General features: G+C 50.8%; 1 protein-coding gene across 2 annotated transcripts in view; it reads right to left on the minus strand.

Annotated features, from left to right (window-relative positions):
* Positions 1–24940, minus strand: part of PAPPA2 (pappalysin 2) — an 89953-nt gene that overhangs the window by 35304 nt on the left and 29709 nt on the right. Inside the window, exons 4-13 of one of the 2 annotated variants that reach the window (XM_032117581.1) lie at positions 18833–19126; positions 17955–18147; positions 16289–16410; positions 14331–14823; positions 13636–13764; positions 12538–12629; positions 12074–12267; positions 10738–10872; positions 7110–7245; positions 6684–6906 (exon numbers count right to left, since the gene is read on the minus strand). In XM_032117581.1, the coding sequence (XP_031973472.1) occupies positions 6684–6906; positions 7110–7245; positions 10738–10872; positions 12074–12267; positions 12538–12629; positions 13636–13764; positions 14331–14823; positions 16289–16410; positions 17955–18147; positions 18833–19126 (2011 nt within the window). Of the gene's footprint in view, positions 1–6683; positions 6907–7109; positions 7246–10737; positions 10873–12073; positions 12268–12537; positions 12630–13635; positions 13765–14330; positions 14824–16288; positions 16414–17954; positions 18148–18832; positions 19127–24940 lie in introns of both variants that reach the window. The other variant, XM_032117580.1, reaches the window with a different exon arrangement.

Raw genomic sequence — 24940 nt, forward strand, 5'->3', positions numbered from 1 at the left:
AGATTATCAGCAGGTTTCTTACGTATTATAAATACAAAATGTTACATAGGGTAGTTATGCATAAGAGATTGATAATTGCAGGTCATAACAGCAAAATATTTCTGTTTATGTACATCACATATATAAACACTCACACACGTTCTGTATGGGCATTAGAAATAATAGAAAGGTTTGGGTTAGAAAAATTACCTTTCTCTTTGTCCCCAAAGATGACTAGCTTAGCACTGTTTTCTCTGTGATTAACAACACCCCTAATCCTACAAATACCCCCTAGATTTTGTTTTGGAAATGATCCGAGACCAAGCAGCTCAAATTCTGAGCAGCTGTGCTTGTCCCACACCTAGCTTTGAAGTCTGGTGATGCTCTTCCAGACCGGAAGAGGAGCTCACATCACTGAAAGCTGTCTGATTTTCTCAAATATATCAATAACATTAAGAAATACATATCAACCCATCCTGCAGACACTGCCTTGATTGCTTCCTTTATCAGCATCATCACAGCTATCACTGCCGTACTTGGGGCCAGGACTCTTTTGAGTCTGATGGGGAACGAGTGCAGGTCAAAAGAGAAAAGAAGCCCTGTGACCTGGCCCCATCATGATCCACATGCTATGCCAGGGCTCGGGTAAAGTGATGGAATAAATGACAGCTCCCAGACCCTGGAACACCCTAACAAAGGCTGGACAAGGAAATGGTGCAGTTAGCCCAGTTCTGATCTCAGCATGAAGGAGCTCTTTCTGCTTTTGATAATAAATGAAATTCCTGCATCACAGCTGCAAACTCTTGACTTCTGCCCATTTCTGATTCAGGCCATATAAGACGTGGGACAAGCCAATATTTTTTTACTTTTTTTCTGCCCAAAACATCAAAAAAAATTTCCACTTCTATCCCAGCATCTTTTGAAGCTCAAACTAATGATTTGTCAACAACATTTTTACAAAATATCAAGGTTTTTCTCCTAACTTATTTCATGTCAGCACAAGCCTGCACGATACCCTGGGCTCACCAAGTCCCACAACTTAAACATCAAAGAAAGTTTCAGGTCTGGAAATCTGTGAAATTCTGCCTAGTGATGGCCCTAACTGCTCCAGAACGGTAAGAGCTTTGTTCTGAAATGGGAACAATTCTATAAACTAGAGCAAAGCTTTTCCTTTGGAATCCTTCATCCTTCTAGAATAAAAGCAGCAATAGAGCGTGTTAAGCCAGTGGTGGCAAAGCTAGTACGGTAATACTACTTTGTTGTGACAAATCCCAAATTCTCAAAAGCTGAAATTTCATGTTTTACAGCAATTACTTAATGCAACACAGAAAACACGGATGGATTTACCCACGTCAATTTAAGCCAAGTCAAATGCAGTGCAGCTGCCTAAAGTATAATAAATCATCTGCACATTGCTTCAGTGTCTGCTCAAGCTTTCAACCCCAAGACTGCTGCTGAAACATCCCTTATCATCAAGCTCCAACTCTCAACAGCAGAAACTTGTAAGTTCTTCTCATGGTGCGAATTTTTGGGAGAGGGGGGTTATAGGAGATGTTGACAGAAAAGTAAAGGCTCCAGCCAAATCTCCTGAAGTTAAAAGTCGTCACTGCACATACTCTGGTGGAGTCTGGATTGTAACACCCAGCATCAGTGAGATAAAAGGCGTTTACTCCAGTGCGGTCTAGCAAAAGAGAATAGCTAGGAAATGAGAAAAGGTGTTTTGGAAATACTTGGGAATGTCTCCCTTCGGGCGTGTTTCCCGCGAAGGTGAAAGGTCCCACTTTTCCAGTCAACCTGATGGCAACCATCCTTGTGGGAGCAGGCTGCGTGTACAGACCCAGCGGTGGTGATGGCTTCTTGATTACAATCTGCACTGAGTTTGCCATCTCAAGAAAAGGTGTTTGCTTCTGTACGTGACTCCAAAGGAAACTTTGCAAAAAATAACATCCCTGTGAGTCATCCGCTGTCATCTGCCTCAGAGACAGCGAAAAGGCCCCAGTAAGACATCAAATGACCTGTTGGCCCTCTGTAGCCATAGCAGCAAAGGGGGGGGAAAAAAAAGGAAGAGTAGATAAATCTTAATGCATTTTCAGGCAGTTCCTTTCTGTGTTTTTTTTGTTATTGTTTGCTACACCAAAATAATTGTGTAGAGATACAGAAAACAAGGTTGAATGGGATGTCAGGTTTGGTCTAGTCACCTTCCCAACCCAAGCCAGGACAGGCCACACCCAAAGAACATCTTTGTCCCTATCAGATCTCCACAGGAACACACTCTACCTCATTTTCTCATCTTGTCCAGAGGTATTAATTTCTGAGCCACATCCATCACCATGAAAGACATAAAAATAGCAGAGGGATTTCAAAAGGGAGCTGCAAGCAGAAGCCATAGCTGGGCTGCAAGGCTTCTGCTGTAAGATTTAAGAAGGAAAAAGTATTTATCATGACAGAGAGGAGACAGTGAGAGCATGTGATGGCTCTGTACAGACACACTGACACAGAAGAGTTCTCTGCTGGCAGGAGGCATTCAGACCTTTCCGACAAGGACGGAACAAAAGCAACAACTTTCATCTTGAAATCAGAGGCACCTTCTCAGCAGAAAGGGTTACTGGATATGAGAATAGCTCAGCAGGGGATATGGTGGACTCATCACCTCCTGCAGCTCGTGACAGGAGATGAGAGAACCTTCTGAAGGATGCATTTAATCCAGTTCCTGTGAAGAATCCCTGTGCCTGTGTACGGCATCAGGAAAGGCAGGGCAGAATGGGAGAGGCTGGCTGTAGCCGAACACCGAGGGCTCTGCTGGCAAACCTGGGCTCTCCCGGTGCTTGCTCCCTTCTCCACTGGACATGGGAAGGACAGAAGGCTTCGTGTGATTCATGCAAGGTCCGTGCTCGTAAGAGAACAAGGAATCAAGATCAGGTTCCAGGGTACCACTGGGAGGTGACGCCTGTGGCAAGGTCAGAAAGGAAAGGTGCCTTGCACCTCGCACAACTGCTCTGTGCTGTAACTCACATTCCCTCGAAGGGCCAGGGCTCAGCTCTGCTTGGAACAAGTGTGTCAGACCGGGGTGCTCCTTTCCAGGAGGTGACACCAAGCACCCTGTTTCAAAGCTGTTCAGCTACTGTGCTCGACTCAAGATCAAATTGGTGAAAAACTTGTGCTGGGAGATATTTTTCCCTAGGCGAGACTGGCTCCTCTCAGGGAAAGGCAGAAGACCTCTTGAGCATCCCCAAAAAAAACCCATACACAGAGCACTGATCTCAAGAAACTTATTAGGCTGCAGAGAGCAAACGGGATGGGGCAGTCCATGGAATGGTGCCTGGCCCTCCAAGGGTTACCTGTGACACCTTCCAGCTGGACAGCAAAGCCACCAGTTAAAGTGAGTAACACATTCTACAGCACAGCCTTGGCCACTGCTGCCCATCAGCCAGCCAGGGACCCACAAGAGAAGTGCCAGAGGTCAACAGGCTTTGATGCTGGAGGAAAAGCACCCTCCAGAGGTCTCAGAGGCAGAGGTGAGCCCATTCCCCAGGAAAGGTGGCCATCAGGACCCTGGAAACATAGAACCGTTTAGGCTGGAGAAGAGCTCTAAAACTGAGTCCGACCATTAACCCAGCAGTCTCAAGGCCACCACTAAACCATGTCCCCAGGTGCCACATTTACTGGCGTTTTAAATACCTCCAAAGATGGGGACTCCATCCACAGGGCACCTTAAGCCAGAGGCAAAGAATCAGGATTTTAAAGTCCTTTCCAACCCAAACTATTCTACATTTCTGTGAAATAAGACACCAGCATGTCTACCCAGGGTGCCCATAAATCTTCATACCATCACACATGCAGCTCATAAACTGACCCTACATAAATTTGATGCCTGGAAGAAAGAAAACAAACCAAATAAAACCTGTTTGGGAAACAGCCCTCTCTACTGAATAAAGTGTATCAATTGAAAACACGTAAACAACTCCCTCCCTCCATCTAATTTTCTCTCCCTCACATCCATTTTCCATACCAAAGGAATCCAAACCAGTCTCCCCTCGATGCCTTACACCCACTTTTGGGGAAGCAGAGGAGGGCATTCGTACAGGAAATACAAACGCAAAGCAGATCGCCTTTTGTAGCACCTTCCTGTGAATTCACCCAGGCATTTCCCAGCATATGTGAACATAAAATAAAACACACTAGAAATAAAAGCAAGCTAAAAATAAATGTAGCAGAGGAAATGAAAAATGTTCCCCTGGTTCAGTGTATAGCCTGTACCAAGTTAAACAGGAGGGACCCTGGCTCAGCTTAAAAACGCAAATAAAAGGATGAAAACCAGGAGACTTTGGGTCTCCTGGGTGGAAACTTGTTAGAAGTCTGATTTCTGCTCGACCTCATAAGGTTGTGATTGGGAGCAGAATGCACAGACAGCCCCATATCTGCTGGCAGAGACAGCAGAGAGGGGTTCCTGGTGATGACAGTGAGGACACCACACTGCTTTGGTCTGCAAGCGCTCTGCCAACCTTCAGCACCTCGAGTGGGTCCCAAAGCAGAAGGTGACACTTTCTTCAAAACAAGCATGTGCTTTTCTGGAGTCAAACACCTGCTGCATCCTGGCCTGGAGAAAGCTGCACTTGATCAGCATAAACACCATCTCTATGCTTTCTGCAGCCCGCAAAGCGCTGCGAGATCCTTCAAGATGAAAGATGCTACAGAAATACCAACCTGTCACATATTTATTATTTTGGCAAGGAGCATTTCTAGGCTGAAGGCAGGAGACCCCATTGCTTTGCTGCTTTTGTTACTGTGCTTTCTCAGGTTATTTTAGGAAAGCCCTCACACGCACGTACTGTGTACACGAGGCTGGGTGCGTGCAGACGGTCAGTTCAACTCTGTGCAGGAAGAACATGGATGGTCTGCGATCTTTCACACTCAAATGTCTCTCAGCCTCTGAAGATTTTCTATTCCTGGATTTTTATAGGGGTCTCCCCCCCCTTGCCCCCCCACCAGAGTCCATCTACCTTATATGAAATGAATTGTTAGCCTTTAAAAATACTGCAAAGCATTCCCTTTGGAGAGGGAACAGATTTTAAAAATATAATAAAGGGGGGATACTTGAATGTTTCCTGACTTAACAGAGGAAGATCCTTTATTATTAGCATGGCCACTTGAGGCTGAGAGCCTAACCCCCCCTCCCCCCGAATATTCGAGACTTTAATTCTGAAAATCAATACTCTAGATAGATTTTTTCACTCTGAAAACTCTGGGAATCTGATTTACTTCGAGTATTTGCTAAGGACACACACATACCCTGCAATTCAGCATATTGCTGCGAAGTCAAGGCCATGGGGAGCCCATGGGACGGCAACAAGAGGAAGAGGAGACACGAGCATCCTGCTGGGCCCCTGGAAAAGGGACACAGCTTGGTGTGCCTTGGCAATATGGGAACTGGCCTGTGCTTCAGCTATAATGAGACTTTTATGAGGAAAACATCTATTTTCCTCTCTATTTGCCCCTATATGGGCATCTCCTCATCACCAGTCACTGCTCAGCTGTGACCAGTGAGTCTTTTCCTCCTTCCAGCCACTTCTCAGGGGAAGGGGGAAGCTCTCAAGCAACAAGAATGCCAAATTATTTTAAGGGATGAGAAAATGTAATTGAAAAACCACATCAGTTGGCCAGGGTCTTAGAAGTATGTGGGTACATTGCTGTAACAGCTACCAGGAGGAAACACGCTGCATTTCAGGTGAACACTGATCTTTTAATGTAAGGCTGAGAATAATATTTATATTCTGACTCACTAAGATTTACGTTTCTGTATAAATCACACATGCACTTAAAAAAAAAAAAAAAAAAAGTAAAAAGCCACTTCAGGATATTCATGGCTTCCAGAACTCTACATAAATCAATTGTACCACAATCCCACAGACTTTAAGAAAAACACACACACTCATTTGTTATCAGGGACATTCATTCATCCAGAGCCATCAACAGAAGGAACATGACAAGAGCAGCAATGAGATGACCCTAGACAAAGCCCTTTTGTGCTTAACAACCCCAAAGCTCAACTCAAAAATCAGAACTCCCAGTGGTGTGGTTTGAGTAACTGGCTGAACTGGAGCCCTGGATCAGCACATGCGGGTACCTTCAGGGGGCCTGTGACCCGAAAGCGAAGCCACCCTTGGCAGATCTGGCTGTCGTCATCCCCTCCACCCTTCTAGCACCCAGGCTGAGCACCATCCCATCACCCCTCCTTGGGCCTCCAGCTCTGCTCAGCACGCTCCTCCAGCCTGGGTGAATGGAGTCTGTGTTGGACACCAGTCCTCGCCCGTCCTTTTGCCAGCACAACCCGCTCGGAGAGCGGTGCCCTTCTGCAAGCGCCGCCCCTCGCTCGCTGCTTTGGAAGGCTTTAGCAAAACCCCCCAGTGACAACTTCTCAGCCATTTTCAAACTTCTCCTGGTTTTCCCACCAGGAACCTGTCCTTTAGCGCCGTTTTGTACAGGCACAGAGGCCACGCACAAAATCTGAGTTTCTGCCTTCCCACTCGCTCCAGCAAGATAAGCAAATCGAGACTCGTTACATCAAATCTCCCAATAATACCTCAAAAGCCATCTGAGGATAGTTGCAAAGCACTCAATGAGAAGGTAAAAACTCCAGAATTCAAACACAAATTCCCAGAGGAGACCCTGGGCGGCCACTGGGACGTGCCCTGAGGAGACCGTACCTGTAGCACCGATGGCCACAACCCTCCTCATGCTGCAGGAGGCAGGTGGTGAGGGGGTCAGAGGAGCCAGGCTGAGCCAAGGTCCGCAAGGCCACGGCTGCGACGCCCACAAGCGGAGAGGAGAAGTTGAGAAGCACCGAAGACACCTGTGGGGATGGGTCCTCCTGGCTGTGGGTCACATCGATGACGAGGGGGTTGTGCTGACACGACAGCTCATACATCCCTGCGAGACAGGGCAAAGAGAGAAGAGACTCGCCCAGCTCCGGGGATTTGCTTTTGGCTCACATCTGCACCCCCCACATGCCAACAGACCAGCTTGGAGGGCAGAAGATCCTGCACGAGGGGCAGGGGACAGCAGTGAGAGATCACAGCCGTGGTGGCGGCTCCGGGTGTCCCTGCTGGTGTCACAGCCCACAGGCTGCTCACCTAAAGAGCGGTTCCGCCCATCGGTGTCAGTCAGCTGGACGGCAACCACCGGCTTGTGCTGCTGGCTTGGGACAGTGCCAGAGGAGGCCAGGAAGACCAGGAGAGAGGTGGGCACTGCAGGTCTCTCAAAGCAAACCTAGGAGAGAGGGCAGGAGAGACTCTGAGAGCAGAGGCACACCAAATACAGCTTCTCAGATCCCATACAGCCGAGAGAGAGAAAGAGCGAGAGCAGTAGGACAGCAGGAGCGGGCATAAGGGGTCAGAGACCCTGCAGGGCTGCAAATGGGCGCAAAGGTGGGGGCAGGGGAGGGGGAAGGGAGGGAGCCAAAACAGTCCTTTCCCTCCTAATTTCCCTTCTCCCTTTTGCTAGCCTTCTCCTCACCTATTCAGTCCCACTTTGACATAAATTTACAGCATCTTCACAGCATTCACGTTTGCTACTCTTTAAATTGAGCAAGACTCAGATAACCTCTTTCCTGGTCTCCTTTCACCAGGCTCTGACTCCCACCCCACACAGAGCTGGCCAGGCAAGTGAGGCACCCAGAGAAAACAGCTACCAGCCTTACCACCAAAATATTTCCAATTAAAAAACCCCAAAGCCCAAGAATGTCCCCAGTACCCACTGATACGGCAAACTGTCCACCAGCCAACACGTGGAAAGGTTTGTGGGAAGAAGCCCTGCCTGCTGGGAGAGCCAGCAACTTGCCACTTGTCTACAACCCTGAAGGCAGCTGGAAGTAGCTGGGACTCTCATGGTATCAGTCATGGCAGAGCAGATGTTCTTTGGAAGTGAGAAGACAGAAATGTTTTTCTCCCCCACCCTGGTACCCTCCCTTCCCCCCAGTGCCGAGATGTGTTTTGATCAAGATCTGCCCAACACCACGTTTTTGTCGAGTGCTGGCGTGAAGGAAGCCCAGAAATTCGAGGCAAAGGTGTATTTGGAAAGAAGACAAGTCCTGGCCAGCCAGGCACAGCCCAAGGAGCAGACTGTGCAAATGGAGGGGACAACCACGCAATCTGTGATGGCAGCCTAGCCTCAGGGTGGTTTGTGCCACGTCAGGCATTGTTCACGCACAGGAACAGGAGAAAACCTTGGGCTCCAGCCCAGGGGTCCCACCCTGCAGGGAGGTGCTCAGCAGCAAAAGCCCTGCGAGAGAGGCCCCACTGCTGTCTCCTCACTCCCTTAGCCAGGGCTCGCTCACTTACAGGACTGACCTGGCTGCAAGGAGTGGACCAGAGGGCTCAAACATTTTTATTTGGTATATCCCCCTGTCTCCCTTGGTGAGGTAAGTGGGGGAAGAAGGAAAAGAAACAGGAAAGCAAGAAGGGAGGAGAAGAAAGAGAGAAGAGCCAGCAGTGCTCACAGACAAGGAGCACCCCCCAAGACAGAGCTACAGCTGTGATGCCCCAAGGACCTGGCTGATTTTAACCCAGCCTCCAAGCGTGGTCCCTCAGGGGAGGAGAGGTAGTTAGAGAAGTCAGGTGAGGCTTTCCCAGGACTACATCTTGGGGTGGAGAGTTCAGTCCTTCCCTTTCTACAGTACATCCGCATGAGGCCGAAAGACACTGGCCCCAAGTTAGGCCAACAGCAGCTAACTTGATTAACATCCCAATCCTTTTCAATACATATTATGTGCTTGGCCACAGCAGGCTATCTTCTTAATTTTTCTCCCTCCCTCTCTCTCCCCCTTTCCTATTCAATTTCCTGCATTACACACCCTGACTTGCTTACATGTGATTATGATGTCTTTTCTCGTCAGATGTATTAAAAAACTGAGAACAAAGCATGGCTGGAGATCTGCAGATGGTAACGATTCCCACGTGCAGACAGACCCGAGGGGCACAGCAGATGCTCCGTTCGGTGGCACAGACACACACACACCTCTGGCCCCCGACCTAATCACGGCACGACAGCGAGCGTGGTAAAACACCAGCGCCGCTTTTCCAGAGCAGCTGTGGGTCCCTGGAAACGCTCAAGGTCTGATGGAGCTCTGAGCAACCTGGTCTAGTGGAAGGTGCCTCTGCTCATGGCAGTGGGGTTTGAGCTAGAGGGCATTTGAGCTCCTTTCCAACCCTAACCGTTCCACGATCCTTTGAGCCAGCCTTTCCCTTGTTCGTTGGTGCCACCTCTTCAGAAACGATTCCTGCCATCTGATGAGTTTTGTGGTGCAGCTCTAGCCCGGGTGACACAGGTGCAACAGCTGTAAGATGGCCCTGGCAGTTGGCAGGCACCAAACACGCCCTGCACGTGGGTACACATGTGCATCAACAGCACCATTCCTGTCCGGGCAGGCAGCTGTGCTAGGCAAATTGTCAACAAAAAGCTCTCTTTCCTAACCCAATATGTTACCAATCAGGCCAACTCTTAAAAAAAAAAAAAAAGAAAGAAAGGCATATTTATTACTAGTCCATAAATAATTTTATGGGTGGAAAATAATAGCACTCCTAGAGAGAGCACGGAGAACCAGTAATGAAAGTCTTTAGTATAAACATCCACAGAGGAAGAGAACTGACCACAAGCTCCAATAAAACTGTAACATGTTTAACCCCTGCTGAGAAGTGGAAAGCCAGCTTTCATCTAGGTAAGGCAGAGGGGGAGGATTACTGCTTTCTCCTTAGCAAAGGAAGGAAGGAAGGAGGCACGTTTGTCATGGCCAGAGACTGCAGCCGGAAAGTGGGTTGTGAGCACACAGATGAGGAAGAGAGGGAAAATTGCAAGAAGGTTAAAGAAAGTTGCTTTGGAGAGACAGAGGACCTCAGAGCAATACCCGTGTTTATATTGACTCTGGTTTGATGATTCACCGAGCTGTCTGAGCATCTTGGGAAAGAGGCCTTCTCCAGAGAACCTTGAACTAAACAGGGAAGCTGCCCCTTGGAGCACAGAGGGAGCAGCATACCAGAGCCTGGCTTTCCAGCAACACGAGGCAGCAGCCACAAAACCTCTAAACTGTGCCTGTGGTCAGAAACCCAACACTGTAAAAATCCCAGTGGCCTAGCCCTCAGCTCTCCTCCGTCCCTCTCCTCTACCTGCTGGGACAGAGGGGTTTGACCCTCCCAAGGGCAGCCCCCTGAGCCCCTGCTGGGCTGTAGGACCAGCCTCTTGGGGCATAGAAGTGCCACCTCTGGTCTGGAGTCAGCAGAAGGACCTGTGTGCCACAGCTGATTGCTGTGGGCTTGGGGTGCTCAGGACCCCTCAGGATGGCAGAGGGCATCCAGCTGCCCTCTGCTGCTCTTCCCAGCCATGGGGACCCAAAGGCAACTAGGACTTCAAACATAGCCTGTGCCTACCCTTGGTGGGTATTAAAGCACAGCTTGACTGCGAGGGAAGGTCAGGAGCAAGTTGTTTCTCAGCCTCGAGGCATTTCTGTGGTGTTTTGGTTTCATGCAGTCCTTCTCCTTGCAATCTGCCCCAGGATGGGTTTGCTGTTCACAGTGGGAATGGGGCATCTGTGTAAGATCCAGACACAGGATTTAGGGGTTTGCAAGGAGTTCAGTAGGACATGAAGCACTATATGAGTAGTTTTAAAAGTTGCTCTAGCTCCTATGCGACAGAAAAGGATGGGTTTTGTCACCAGTGCTGGGTAAAGACAAACAAATCCTTTGTGCCTGACCACATGCCCTCACTTACCTTCAGCCAAACCCCCTCATCACCCAAGAGCATCTTCTCATTCGGGTCCTGAGCATTCTCTGGGCTGGGAGCACAGGGAAACCAAGCAGCCTGCAAAAGGTCCTTTGGCACCTCATGGAGGCGGGATTTACACACCTGGAAGAAGAGATTTATGTCAACCCAGAAGGCTGCAAGAGAAGGAGAGAAAAACAGCACCTACAAAACCTCAAGGAAGATTCAACAAATGTTGAGAAGGACCCCGAGGTGGCTCCTAGCATGAAGACAGTTAGGATGTGGCTTCCTAAGTGACATCTCACTGCCCACACAAGTTAGGATGTGGCTTCCTAAGTGACATCTCACTGCCCACACATGTGCACAGAAGGCCTTTAGCATTTTTGGAGTGCTGTAAATGCATTGTTCAAGCATCTCGTGGTGCCTGCGGGGCTGAGTAGCAAACAGTGAGCCAAGCTGTGAGCTGGTAGTGAGACCAGGGCATCCTGATTTTGGCTGGGCTCATGAGATACAAAGGAACAATTCATTTGCCTGAATAACACTCTTGTGTTATGAATTGTTCCATTCAATGCTCTGTGGCACCCCAGACAGCTCCACAGGCCTGGCAGACAAAACCTGGGAGATACAGGTGTCACTGTTAAGGAGCAGACACCTGAACCCAAGGCACCTCATTAGACATGTATATCTGCGCAGTTTAATCATGCTGCAGGTCTCAAGAAGATTGTTCCTCATATCAAGTCAGTAGAAACACACGTGTAAAGGGCTAAATATGATCTCTTTACATATTTCTTGCCTTTCTTCAGCCTGCTAGGAAAGAACATACACACCACGTTAACACCGATCAGGCAAAATCCCCTCCAGGCTCTGCTCCAAGGCCCATATGAAAGATGGGAATTCCCCCATTGATTTTTCTTTGGCTTCAGATCAGAGGGCTTGGGAGCACAGTACAGACGCTGATGTGTGCGTGATTTCATCCTTTCAGGCCCTGACCTTATAAGGTATTAGACTTACGGGATTTTTTTTTAAGCCAACAGTGGGACAAGTCACACGCTCCAAGTTGAGCGTTTGGCTGGTGGGATGGGGTGGTCACTGCTCAGTGAAATGCACGGCTGAGGGAGCTGCTCCCTGCCAGGATGAAGCACCTCTCCATGAACTGCGGTTCCTGAACTCAAGGCCTGATGCAAGAGGAGTGTGAGAAACGCCCAGGTCCTCCACTCACTCCCTGGCCGGGAATGTAGTAATCAATGAATGCTTCCAGAGCTGGTTTTGTTTGTGCCTTCCCCAGCACAGACTTTCCCAGAAAAGTGAGTGGTTTTGGTTTGTTCTTGTCCATGCCTTCACTCACCTTCACAACAGGCTCTCCAGTGACCAAGGAAGCAGGGCAGGACTTTGCATCCTGCTGGGAGGCGTAGGCTTTCGCTGCCCACAGATCCACGTATCCCTCAGGAGTGTATGGGCCACAGTCCAGGATGCTGCTGGTCCTCTCGAAGGGCTCACACACACCGTCCCCGTCGTGAACGTAGCACAGGCTTGGCTCCCCTGCAGGGAGAACGGGGGTGAGCTGCTGACAAACCAGGCTCCAGGCACTCACACCTTGTTACAGGAGGTTTGCAGTCTCTTTAGCCTGGGGTTTTCCCACCACAAGGGCCTGACAAGATCCGTAGATCACTCCGGCTGCAAATCCAGGCTCTGTTGCGATGAGGTGCATCGCCCTCTGCTCCAAGGAGCAGGGTGAACTACGTACAGTTCTGACTCCTACCTCGAAAGGAGTCAATCCATTGGGACCTGTCTCAACCCGCTTGGACTCACCGACACAGTTGAAGCCTTTTTCCTTTTTACACTTCCTGGAACACCCATCTCCATCCAGCAAGTCCCCATCGTCACATTCCTCCTCCAGGCTCCTAAGAGGGCAACAGCCAGATGTATTAATAGCACCTTTGACTCAACACCCCCGTGCTCCTGCCCAGTCATGAGCAAGGAGCCTTGTCTTGGTTCTTTGTCTGCACAAGCAGTTCGAAAGGAAGAGCCACACGTGGAATTAAATAGACAAGAGAAAACACCTTGCCAGGGGACAAAAAGGAGGTTAAAATCACAGCATTTGGGAGCAAACATGATTGTACTGTGACTTTCCTCTTAGACCTGAGGCAAGAGCTATGGGAGAATGGAAGAAGTAGAGAACTAAGCATCAGGAAGATGTGCTGCTGGAGAAAGCAAGTGTTGGAGAGGGCAGGAGATTCTGAAATGGGGCTGGGGTTTCAGTGGGAGCTGGAGAAGGAGGTAGAAGGGAGAGACAGAAGGTTCCTCTCCCTTTCCTCACACTGCTAAGAAAACTGGTTTCAAATGAAAGTGATCATGAGTATCCTGGAAGTTGAAGTCTGTAGAAGCTAGAATACGAAATAATTATCTCCCAGACAGAGCAGCTGAAGCATTGGGCTCTCTCACCATAGAGGTGGTGCATTCCCCACAATTTGGGGTCTCTGAGCAGAGACTGGACAGCTCTCTAAAGGCACCTCACCATGTGGGACTGCACTTGTTGCAGAACCTACTCCTGCAGGGCCCTGTGTGAAAAGCTGCACTGCCCACTGCCAAAAGCAGCTCCTTCGGGTCAGACTCTGCAACAGTTCACTGAGATGGGCCAGAATCCAAGCACTGAAGTCAAGAACAGAGGCTGTTCAGGCCGGACCCCCCAGGGAGGGCATGCCTCTCGAAAAGACCACCTCCATCCCCTGCGCACGTGGCACCTTACAAAACACAAGCCCTACAGCTCGGTCTGCTGCGGGGATTCAGTGCAGCATCCTCAGCTGTGTGCCTGTGCGTGGAGGACCCACCACCTGCCGCTTCCCTCTGGGGCAGGATGACCCGACAGCTTACAGAAGCTCAGCTGAGATCTTGAGTTTTTCGACTTACGTGGTCACCTTGCCATCCCCACAGTAGGGCGTTCCATGCACATGGACGAGCGGCGGGGAGGCTTCTCCCGAGGTTGTCCCAGAGACCACCTGCACCTGGTAGCGGTACACCTGCCCAGGCACGACTTCCCTGCAGGAACAGGGAGAGAACTTGAGGGAAACAGCAACGTCTGCAACACTGAGATTTGCTCGCCACAGCTATAGATACCACGTGCGTGTCCACGCAGTATCACAATCTGACGTGTCTTCATACTCAGCCAGAGGCAGAGCATGTGGGAAGAGAGTCTTTTAGGACACACTGCTTATTTCCCAAGGGTTTTAGCTGGGGAGAAGCAGCATTAGCTTGAGTAATCATTTTACTGGTCGTATTGATGGGAGAAATGTTTTACTGATTGTATTGTTGGGGAAAATGTAATTTTACGGGTTATATTGATGGGGAAAATGTTTCTGGGTTTAATGAGCTCCTTCTAAGTTAACCTGGGCTCGTGCACAAGGGTTGTGCTGGCATGGTGGGCCTGCCACACGCCTGCTCAATGGCACTGGATGCAGTAATTCCCAGTGCAGGGAATTTTCCCAGGAGGAAAACCAAAACAGAGGTGAAACCATCCAGGGGTTCCAAGACACAAGACACCAGGAGGGAATCAAAGCTGGCTCAGACACCCCCTCAGCCCAAGACAGAGCAGCCTGGTGACTCACGTGTCGACAAACTGGCGCTGTGCCTGCAGGGGGGTGGCAGGGGACCCGTCTGCAAACGGGGGCTCACGGAGCAGCCGGTACTGGATCAGCCGGCAGGCCGAGCACAGGGAGCTGCGGGGCACGGAGCTCAGCAGGGCCGTGTCTATCTCCATCCTCTCGTCAAAGGTGTAGATCTTAACCCCAGACATCTTCTTAGGGATATTGAGCTTCACAGTAAAGGGGACGTCACAGAAGGTGTCCAGGGGGCCCAGGTGGATGGACTCCCCCTGCTCTGTCAGGATTTCAATGTCAGACAGCGCCTTGGGGGAGCCCGTGGAGAGGTACGTGGTCCAGAGGGTGAGAGAGTCGGGGTAGACGGGGTGCAGGAAGCGCAGCTCCAGGATGCAGCCGTCCGGCTGGGGGCACGGCACCGTCATGTTCATGTCGTACAGGTGCAGCTCCGGGCTCCAGGCCTGCAGACTGGGCTCACAGGGCTGATCCACGTCGGGAGGACCTGGGACAAGCAGGAAGCTGGTGAAAACCAGGGGGCAAGCTGGCTTCAGAGGAGACCCACAGGGGTGATCTTCCTCACCCATCTCCAGGCTGTAACTGCACACCCGTGTGGGTTTTCACCCACTACAGGCATGTCCTAAACTGGTGGCACCTGCCCTAACATCCTGGAAAGCAATAATCCCCCCTGGTTTCCCAGCTGCTGGGTACTTGCACACATACACAAGGCTGAGCAGGTCTGGTGTCTCACAGCCCCCTCAGATGGGAACAATGGTATCCACATTGCAGCTGGACACAGTGCCACGATCCAGGGACAGCCTGGACGCAGCTGAGGAGCATGAAGCTTTGCTCTGTAGTCCCACAGGTGCAGAAATTTTGCCAAGGGCACCTGAATGCTCCAAGCAGAGCAGAGACTGAAGCTTTGCACAAGCACATGCCAGAACATAATCAGGAAGGGACCAGGTCCAAAGCAGGGAAGCAGGTCTGGAAGGCTGATTTTCCAGAAGAGCCTCCAGAGCAGTGCCCAGGCTAACCTCAGAGCCCCAGCCTGCCTCCCCTGACGGTGGATTAGCACTCAGCAAGAGAAATGGAGTGCTGGCCTTTCAGACCCAGAAAGGATCACTGGAATTTATCATTCTGTAATAGAAACACCCTTGTCTTCATTAGCCACTGGAAGCATTTCTTAGGGCCCAGCACCAATTCAAAGCCTTCACCCATTTAACACAAGTTTCTGAAACCCACAAACTCTCTCTTTTTATCAGAGCAAACAAGCATTTGTGAATAACTACAGACACACAGAACCATGTCCTCCAGCTCTGCGTGGTTCAGCAGCAGCACATGCACCTCACACAGCTCCCAGGATCAGCTCCCCATGTCTCCTGCCTCCTCTGCCCTGCTCTTGGAGGAGCTGAGGCAGCAAGAAAAGCCCAGCAGCTCCTATGGCAGCTGTGTGACCCTGAAAGTCACCAGCGTGCCCACAAGGTGGGTCTCTAAACCAACATCTGGGTCTCGGCACAAGAGAAGCTGTAATGCCCGGCTGCTGTTCGCCTTGCTGGGGAGGAATGGGCTGCCCAGGGCTTGGCACAGACTCAGCACAGAGCTCCTCTTGCTCTCTTTGGACAAGACTACATTAAAGTCTGCGAGCGTCCCTGAGGTCCCACAATCTGTATTTTAAGCTCGATTTCAGTTACATGCTCCTCCTCCCTTTGGTCAGTATCTCTCAACAACACCTGTCTGAACAATGATTTGGGTTAATATTGGCGTGCCAGTTGGTTTGTCCAAAGCCAGCTGGCCATTAATTACCAGGTTTCTCCTGGGCACCAAGAAGTCCTTCCTGCACTACAGAATCCCTGCAAAGGGAAGACAACTGATTCTCTAAAAGAAAAAAAAAAATAAATAAAATTGTTTTCTTGTACCAGCAAGATTCTGTCTGGGGATTCACAGACAGCAAAAGAGAGGAGACATTTTACCTTCTGCTTCTTCTGGGGTCCAGTAGCCAGAGGAGTCGCAGACCCGCGGGGAAGAGGCCTCGTGCACATACTGGCGGAAGGTGCCGTCCTCGGCACAGCTGTCACAGAGCGTGTCCTGCTCCCTGCTGACAGAGCACAGACACTGCCATGTCAAACCTTCCACCCACGCCTGTCCAGGTGCCGTCAGGCAGCACGGTGGAACAGCAGAGCTAAGGCCTCAGAAACTCCCTGGCTGCAATAAAGCTTCTTCAGAGACAGGGAAATAAGGGTGGCCCTGGGACAGGCTGGATTTCACCTCTCCTCTTCTCCATGCTCTCTGGGTAGTCTTGGATGAAAAACCTGTCCCCTCCCCGCCAGTCAGAGCGAACAGACCCCACGCTTCCCAGGGCAATGCCTCTGGACTAGAGTGGGTGCAATTAAGGCTCTCTCTGCTAAACCCAGAGTCAGGTTTTGGCTTCCCGCATTATTTTAATACAAACCAGTCACAACAATGTCAATTCCTGCGCTCTCCAAAAAAGATAAAGGCCCCTTTCTATTATCAGGGCCAGCCTCAGCCACTTTCCTTGACCAGTTCATCTCAGGGGACGCAGGACTCCCACAATGGATCAGCTCCTGAGCCAGTTATGAGTGACAACTTGGGACGGCTCAAAAGTGCCTCCCCTTACAGACCCATGGTTTCCTGCTCCCAAATCACTTCATCCCCCAACAAAGCAGCTTATTTGGATGACTCAAGGCTTGCCAGCCCTCAGAGCCTCTCCTGTCTGTGGGGTGACTCTTGCACATGCTCTTGTTACTCCTGAGCAAAAAGCCCATTGCAGAGAGCACCCGTCCTTTGAAAAGTCAGCAAACACCGACCCAAAAATGCCCCAGCTGCCTTCAAACAGCATTTTCCTTTTAATTACAAAAGACAACTTTATGAAGCAGCTTCAAAATAAGTTCAAAAGCTCTTTATGTATGTGCTTATGATCCCATAAGCAAAAATACATATATATATATATGTGTGTGTATATATATATATATATATATATATATAAAGTCTCACCACCTAAAACCTGGCGGAAACTGAAATATTTTAGTAAGAGGGGCTGCTGAACAGAGACACTGGTGGGTGTATCCAGGTCTTGGTGGCTCCCTTTTAGGGGGGAGAAGACAGCCAGCCTCTCAACACCCGTGGCCATGCACTGCTCACCAGCCAAACAACTCTGGCTCCTTGGCATCATTTCTCCGGCTTGAAAAGTTTCCTGACTTACCCCCAGTTAGCTGCTCTGCGAGTCCGTGACAGTGCTGGGAACGAAACCCAGCTCTTGTGGTTCGAGCTCCCTGCCTTAACCACAGGGCTGCATTTCCTCCTGGTAAATAGCTACTTTATACAATAAGTGCTAAATTAAGCTCATTTTTCATTCCCTGATTGCACTCTGGGGTTTAGGAGCTGGCTTTGCCTCCTGATGCTCTTTGGCTTCCCCTCCCGGCACCCCGACAGCAGGAAGCTTGCAGGAGAGCCCATCTGCCGGGGGGCCATCGCAGCAGCCTGGCTCCTGTGCCTGAGGGCTCTGCTGGACACGACCAGGGTGGGAAGGGGATTGGGGGTCCACGCCACAGAGATCCCTCGTCCCTTCTAGCAGGCTCCCGTGCAAGCCCAAGCGCACGGCAAGCACAGCAGCCTCACCTCTCGTGGAGGACACCGCTGATGGGAGGCAGCCAGTAGATGCTGAGGGAGTCCTGTGTCTGCCCCGTGACCATGGGAGGCATCGGGATGGGCGCCGGCTTCTTGCTGTGGCCCCAGCGCTGGTAGACCAGGTCCAGGTAGCAATGCATCCGGGCCACCTGGTTGGGGGTGAAGCTGTTGGTGCAGTCATCGTCTGCGGGAGAAGAGAGGCCGGGCTGAGGGTCGGGGCACGGCGACACGCACTCTTCCCTCCTGGCCAGACGTTTCTGGGCACTTCTTCTAGGGAAGGCTGGGAGGCACCAGCGGGCGGTGGCTGCGCTGCCGGGGCTCTGCGGTGTCGTGTGTCCCCGAAGCCACAAGATGGCACTGCCTGAGCAGCTCCGCGCCCCTGCACCTGCCCGGCGCCAGCGCCGACACCTGGGCAGTGCCACCGCCCGCACCGCGCCGCAGGAGCGCCAGCGCCGGCAGGGAAGCGCTCCTCCGGCCCCCGTCCTCCTGCATGCCAGGAGAAACACCAGCCCCCTGCGGCACGCCTTTGGGAGCCACGCCAAAAGGGGTCAGGAGGTTAATAATTAACAACAACGACAAGAATAAAAATAGCTTCAGGACTGGAGAACAAAGGCACACGCAGACAAGAGCAGCCTTGATGCATGTCCAGGGACCCACCGGCCAGAAGGGAGGGATGGATAGAAACAGCCCGAGGGAAGAAAGTGGTTAAGAAGCTGCTGCAAGCACTGCCTGCCACATCCCAACACATCCGGAGGGACCATGTTGGCTAGGGAATGAGGGAAGGTACTACTGGCAGAGGTGGACGGGAGGGAAACCCAAGCTTTAAGGAAGATGACCCCTTGTGAGTCCCAACAACGATGACTCGGTACCTGTGTAGCTCATGTAGTTGTTGAAGGGCGTCCCCGTGAAATGTGTCTGGCCACAGGTGTCATTGGTGGGGTCGGGATCCCGGCAGAGTTTACTCTTTGGGGCGGGGGCAGTGTCGGCACAGAGGTCTCCGGTCTCCATAGATGGAGTGGTCTCCCTGCAGGGATCGTCACAAGATTCCCGCTCGCTCACTCCCTTAAAGACGTGGTACAGCCCCAGGACGTGTCCCACCTCGTGGATCATGGTGTTGGTGTGGCCGGGCATACCGTAGTAAGCAGGGTTGAGGACAACTCCGCCTGGAATTGCAAGTACAAAGAGCATCATTCCACGAAAGGGACAGTGGACATTGTCATTACTCACCTGTGAGAGGTGAAACTCCTCTCATTGTGCTTCCAGGCCACAGACAAGGGGCCAGATGGAGACCCAAAGATGGGCATATTCAGCTTCTTGTAGGACAGGAAGAGGCTTCTTTGCCCTCTTGGATTGGAACATCGTGGGTGGTTTTTCTTCCCCTCCTACCACGTTATTCCGCCCTCAACACCTTCAATCATTTCAGCTACCGTTTCCGTCTGCATCGTTTTTGCATGGCTGTAATTCCGTGTCTGCTTTGGATCACACAACTCCACAGGAGGTTTGGAGCCAGGGCACCAAACCGAGCCGTGCTGTGACTTTACAGGGATCATCTTTCGAACCAGAGGACAGAAGTCCTTCCCTGGCCTAGACAGGTGTCTGAGGCGGACCAGCTCCCACGGCAGGTGAGGACCATGAGGTGCTGAGCAAAGTCCCGGCACACCCAGCTGTGCCAACCAGAAGCCAGCTTCAGCACAAACCCATATGGAGATTCACGTGCACTGCCCCCGGCCCCTGCTGAGAAATCACCCACGACCTATGGCTTCAACCTCCAAACCAGACTCTGAGGGGTAAACAAAGTCTCATGAGGTGCTGTTGAAATCCACTAAATGTCTACCACAAACCTGACCCGAATTCAGTGTATTTTAGAGTGGGATTTCCCAAGACACAGCTTCTGAAGATCTCTTCCTCCCCTTCAGAGGGGTCTGCATGTGAGCAAGGTGCACCAGGTGAACCCAACGAGAGCCTCACAAACCATCACAAACCTTCTCCTCTTCACTGGGGCACCCCAACCCCTGACTCAAGGTAACACAGAGGGGCAGTTCGTCCCCAAGCCAGTTTGGTGCAGGTTCAGCTGTCAAAGATGCTGGAGCACAGGCACAGATCAAGTCCCCCAGAAACTGTCCCGGAGCTGCCACCTCATACTGAGAGCAACAGCATGGAGCTGGACAGGATCCATGGTGATCCTGCCCTAAACTGACCTGTGGCTGCAGGACAAGTTGCTTTTCCTTTCCTGTGAGCCCGTCTGTGATGGGAAGAACAAGGATCAAGGATACTGACAAAAGCCAGGTGGAACAGAGCCTTCCTTTTGCTCACTGCCAGCATCTCCAGCTCCTGACCTGGGATGAACACCCTGTCCTGACAGCTCTGTACCACACCTGCTAGGAAACTGTCCACAGAAGGTGCTCAAGAACAAAACAATTGGCTTCACTGGCCTCCTTTTATTTGCCTCCTTTCTTTTTTGTCCAGATTAAAATCTCTTTGGAATCTCCGCATTTTTCTCCCTGTTTTGAGGTTTTTCACTGGCCACTTCCCCCTCTTTTTCTCTTCCCATTTTCATGCTCCATCCACTTTTCCATGCTGCTTTAGAGTGGAGGAGCAAGGGCTGGGGAGTAACAAGACAGGGGTGCTAAAAGCAGACCCCAGTGTGTGCCCAGGCTGACTCCAGGCAACTCCTCCATGTCTCGGGAGGCTGTTTTTACACAACCGCTTTTAACCCAGACAGCTTGGATGGCAGCGTGGTGAATAGTTGGCTCCGGCACAGCTTGCTCCCTTCTCCTTTGCAGGGCCCTGGAGGATTTACTGTGCCAGCTTCCTCACGGCAGAGCCTGTGCTACTGCATCTCTGCTGATGAGCACTGCCCTGCCAGCAAAGTTGGAGCTGGCAGGTGGCCACAGCGTGATCCTGTCTCCAGCCACACAGACTGCTTGAAATCTGCTCCTGGATCAGCTCCGTGCGCTACCGACTACCTCATGTCCTCGAGGACGGGGCATTCCTTCCAAGAGAGCGTTTTCTTCAGATTGCAGTGTCTCTGGCAAGGCACCAGCAGGTCTGGGACTCCTATGGGGGAGCCATGCTGGGTGAACACTGAGCTGGGGGCTGGAAAGGGACCTTCAGAGATGCCCTGAGCAGTTCTCTCCCAAGCCCTTCCAACAAGGGGTGAAGAAATAAAGGTGGCGTCTTCTATGGAACATCCTGCGTGTGTGGCCCATGGAAGGGCTGAGAGGCACCACTGACCTGTCAAGTGGCACCGTTTCTTAGCTCAAAATTCATGTTTATTGCTCTTCCTTCCCACAGCGTGGATCTTCTGTCCAGGGCTTGAGGCAAAGGATGGGTCACAAAGTAGCTGCAATTCCCTTTCTTCCTAGTTGTGAGACAAGAGAGCAGAGGACTTTGCATCCCATCAATCAGCTCTTGACCCTTTAGTTGCCTGGAGATGGGTCACAAGAAGGTACAGAGGTTGAAAAATCCTTTTGGGGACCTCCACGTTCTGTGCTATCAACTCTTAGGTCTCTGGAAGCCATCACCCTCTCAGTTACCACCCTGGTAAATGCTGTAGATAGCAAAGGGCATCCCATTGATGGGAAACCCAGTGGGCACATAAAAAAAAGAGCCCTGCTTCTCATTTCAATCAAAACAGGGCATGAGAGAAGAGAGAAAATAAAGAAAAGGCATCTCTACAGCCAAACCCAAGCCTGAGCAAGGCAGGGGGGCTGCCTGCCCAAAGGTCTGAAAGGAGGAATGCACACACAGAAAGAAAATAGAGTTCATAAACAAGTAAATGAGACGTGAAAGCCCCGCACGCATCCTGCAGCAGTAACCACAGGGAAAGGGGCTGAGCACCAGGGTGCAGGGGGCCCTGGGACCAAGCAGCCCAGCCCTCCTCCCTGCGGAAACCCCGCGCTCTTCCCATGTGGTGAATAAATGGGATTCCAGTACAGGGAGGCAGAAAACTGTCACAAGAGAGGGGTGCCAAGGCCGGGGTACCCTGTCTCCTCCCCTCCTCTCTGCTGGCTTCCCCTGTCCCATTCCTCCCCCACACTCCACAAGGACAACCATATTTTTAGTACTCATTTTAACAGCTAATTAAACGGCAGAATTAGAAACAGCCTGAGAACTCTGCCTTCCAGAACGTCCCTATCCCTTCATTCCCTGTCCCCACTGCTCCCTGATGAGTTGGGAGGGCTCCCAGCTTCGGACCAGGAAGTTCTACTTCCCCTCTGCAAGATCCTGGCTGTGAAGGCAAGATGTGGAATTGTTCACAACATCCCAACAGGACCACCCTCCCCTCTCTCTCCACTGCAGATCAGGCATTCCCTTCTCACCTCTGCCTCCTCCTGCCCTGGGAGAAGGGTTAAATTGGGCCTCCAGTGCCTGAGAACCGGCTCAAGGAGGTTCACAAGGTCAGCATTTACACAACAAAGCAAAAAACTTCCATGTCCCTGTGGTATCAAGGGGGTCCAGCACTCTGAGGCAGGTGAACCAGAGACTTCTTTGGACTTGCTCACCCAGCCAAGTCCGGGCATCTGGAAAGCTTCAGGTCTGGCCCCACAACACCTTGTCCCTCCAGGCCAGACCTGCCAGCTGCACGACCTGCTCACGTCCCCAAGGGCAAGCCTCCACTCTGAACACGCAACAGGAGATTCCCAGCCCACCAGTACAGCCAATGATCCGTGCTGGTGTAGAGCGTGCTCCTCCTTTACTCACACAGCCCTGGAAGCTCCTGCTCCCAGGACGTTCTCTGCTACCAGCCAGGATCAATGGCAGTGCTGAAGGACTCCCAAAGGAGCCAAGCCATTCCTAGGTCAGGGCTGTCCCAGAGGACATCCTCAAGTGACCGCAGGAGCTTTAAACAGTGAGGCACGAAGCTGAACCTGCACTGCAGGGCCAGTCTGCCCCAAGCACTGAGTCACAGCAATTAATGGAACAAACCCATGACAGTTAGTCAGACAGGAAGATGGCCATCGCCTAAGGTACCTCGGGTGGAAGGGCTGGCCCTCCTTCAGGATCCACTGACCTCTGCCAGATATATGAGCTGGCCTCAGCTTATATAACTACAGAAGGTATTTATAACATCAAATGTTCACAATTCCCTTGCCTTTCGACCATGTTTATGCAGTTCACATGCAGCTACACATGAAGTTTAAAGCATCTGCATTATTACATTGCTGGGTTTTTTGAACAAGGCTTTCCACCACAGAAAGCTAAGGTTTTGTTGGTTTGGTTTTTTTTTTTTTAAGGAAGTTCCTTGACTCCTTCTGCTTTGTAGTTAAAAAGATTTACTTCTAAGTTCTCAGAAAACTCATTCCAGACTCCAAGAAATCTGAATTTGCGAGGAACTCACTGTGATTACGGTGGAAAGACTGAAACAGACAGTATAGTCACAGGGAGTGGTGCAAACAGACCTGAGCCCTTCTACCTCTGCTGCTGTCTGGCAGCAAGTTGTCTCTGTCTGGGAGCTCCACAGCAGCTGAAACACAGTCTATAGAAATTTCATAGACCACTTCAGCCCTCTCCAAGCCAGTAATTACCTTTTATGCTTCATTGAAAGTAGTTGCTGTTGGCTGTATTATTGGTAAACTCTCCCTAAGCCTTCAGAAAGGCTGCCTCAAAATTAAATTTACTCAGGAAAAAAAAGTCTGGAGAAGAGCAATAGAACTGTAAGTAACCAGCACACGAACAGTTGTGTAATTTCTGGTAGCCCCAAAGGAGCATTTTGAAGAGAAGGGGATGAAAAACAAAGTTCACTGAAGACTTCCAGAAGGGGATGACACCAGCAGGAAGGTGAAGAGGACCCTCTTGAGAAACACACTCAAAGATCATGAAAAAATGGTTTATAAGAAAATCAAAATCCAGATGGGCAGATTAAACAACAACTGGAGAAGGACTGATGGAGAGCAAGAAAACCTAGTGATTTTTGGGCTGAGGCAAAGTATTAAAATAGATGAAGGGAAGGCAGTTGGAGGAGAAAAAGTCTCACGATGCTTCTGCTGAAAACATCTAAGAAAGTCCAGTTCAGAGAAACAAACAGAGCAAAATCTGACCAAGCCTCTCTGGGGACAAGAGGCAGTTTGGCTTCTCAGAGAAGTCAAGGAACCGACTTGATTCATGCAGAGAACTAAAGCAGGAGAGGGTCTGTCTGTGTGTAGGGAAAAATCAGCATGGCATTTCTGCTCCATGGGAGCAGACAGTGGCATGAGGGGTGCAGGTCTTGCATGCTGACCCTCACATTTTAAGGTCAGGGTAGACAGGAGATTAGCAAGATCTAGCACAAGGAAAGGAGTCTGTCTTTTTGGAGACAGACCCCTCTCTTGTGTATAGACCTGTCTCCACCCGTGGCCACAGTTAGGTCCCTAAGCTCAGCAATTTTTCTCAAACTGCCATTAACTCCTCCCAAGGTTTTCCTTTCTCTTTATTCACCACTTTACTTCCACATCTACTCAGATTCTCCAGCAGCCTCTTGTGAGAGTTTTTGTCAAAAGCCACATATGCATGGCCTCCTCAGTCCTAGGTTTCTTCTGTGTGGGACAATAATATACATTGTGCATGGTACAAAGCAAGTGATGATGTGGTGGAGCTCACTGTTTACAGAGAAGAGAGTCTGCCACCCGCCCTCCCGAGCTCATTAAATCTAAAACCAAGGACAGTCTTGAGCTGAAGTCTTCAGTCCGTGCCAGAGCCTTGAAGAAGTTGGGATCCAGCTTCATACTTCACAGCTCTGGCACCAGAGTCAAGACAACACCCCTTCTCCCCTGAACCTCCACGCTAAAACCCTGATCCAACATTTCCAGATGGTGCCATTTCTCGTGTCCCTGGCTGGACACGAGCGCAGAGACTGGAGCTAAATGCAAGCTTTTGATGAGACCAGTCACCCCAATTACCCCTCTGTACAACTGCTTGCAAGCCATTGGAAGGGGTCTGAGGAGAACGTGTGTGGCTGAAGCACTTGCTGCAGTCAGATGATTGTCAAGCTGAGCCTT

This window comes from Corvus moneduloides, chromosome 9 (assembly GCF_009650955.1).
Source record: "Corvus moneduloides isolate bCorMon1 chromosome 9, bCorMon1.pri, whole genome shotgun sequence".
NCBI lineage: Eukaryota > Metazoa > Chordata > Aves > Passeriformes > Corvidae > Corvus > Corvus moneduloides.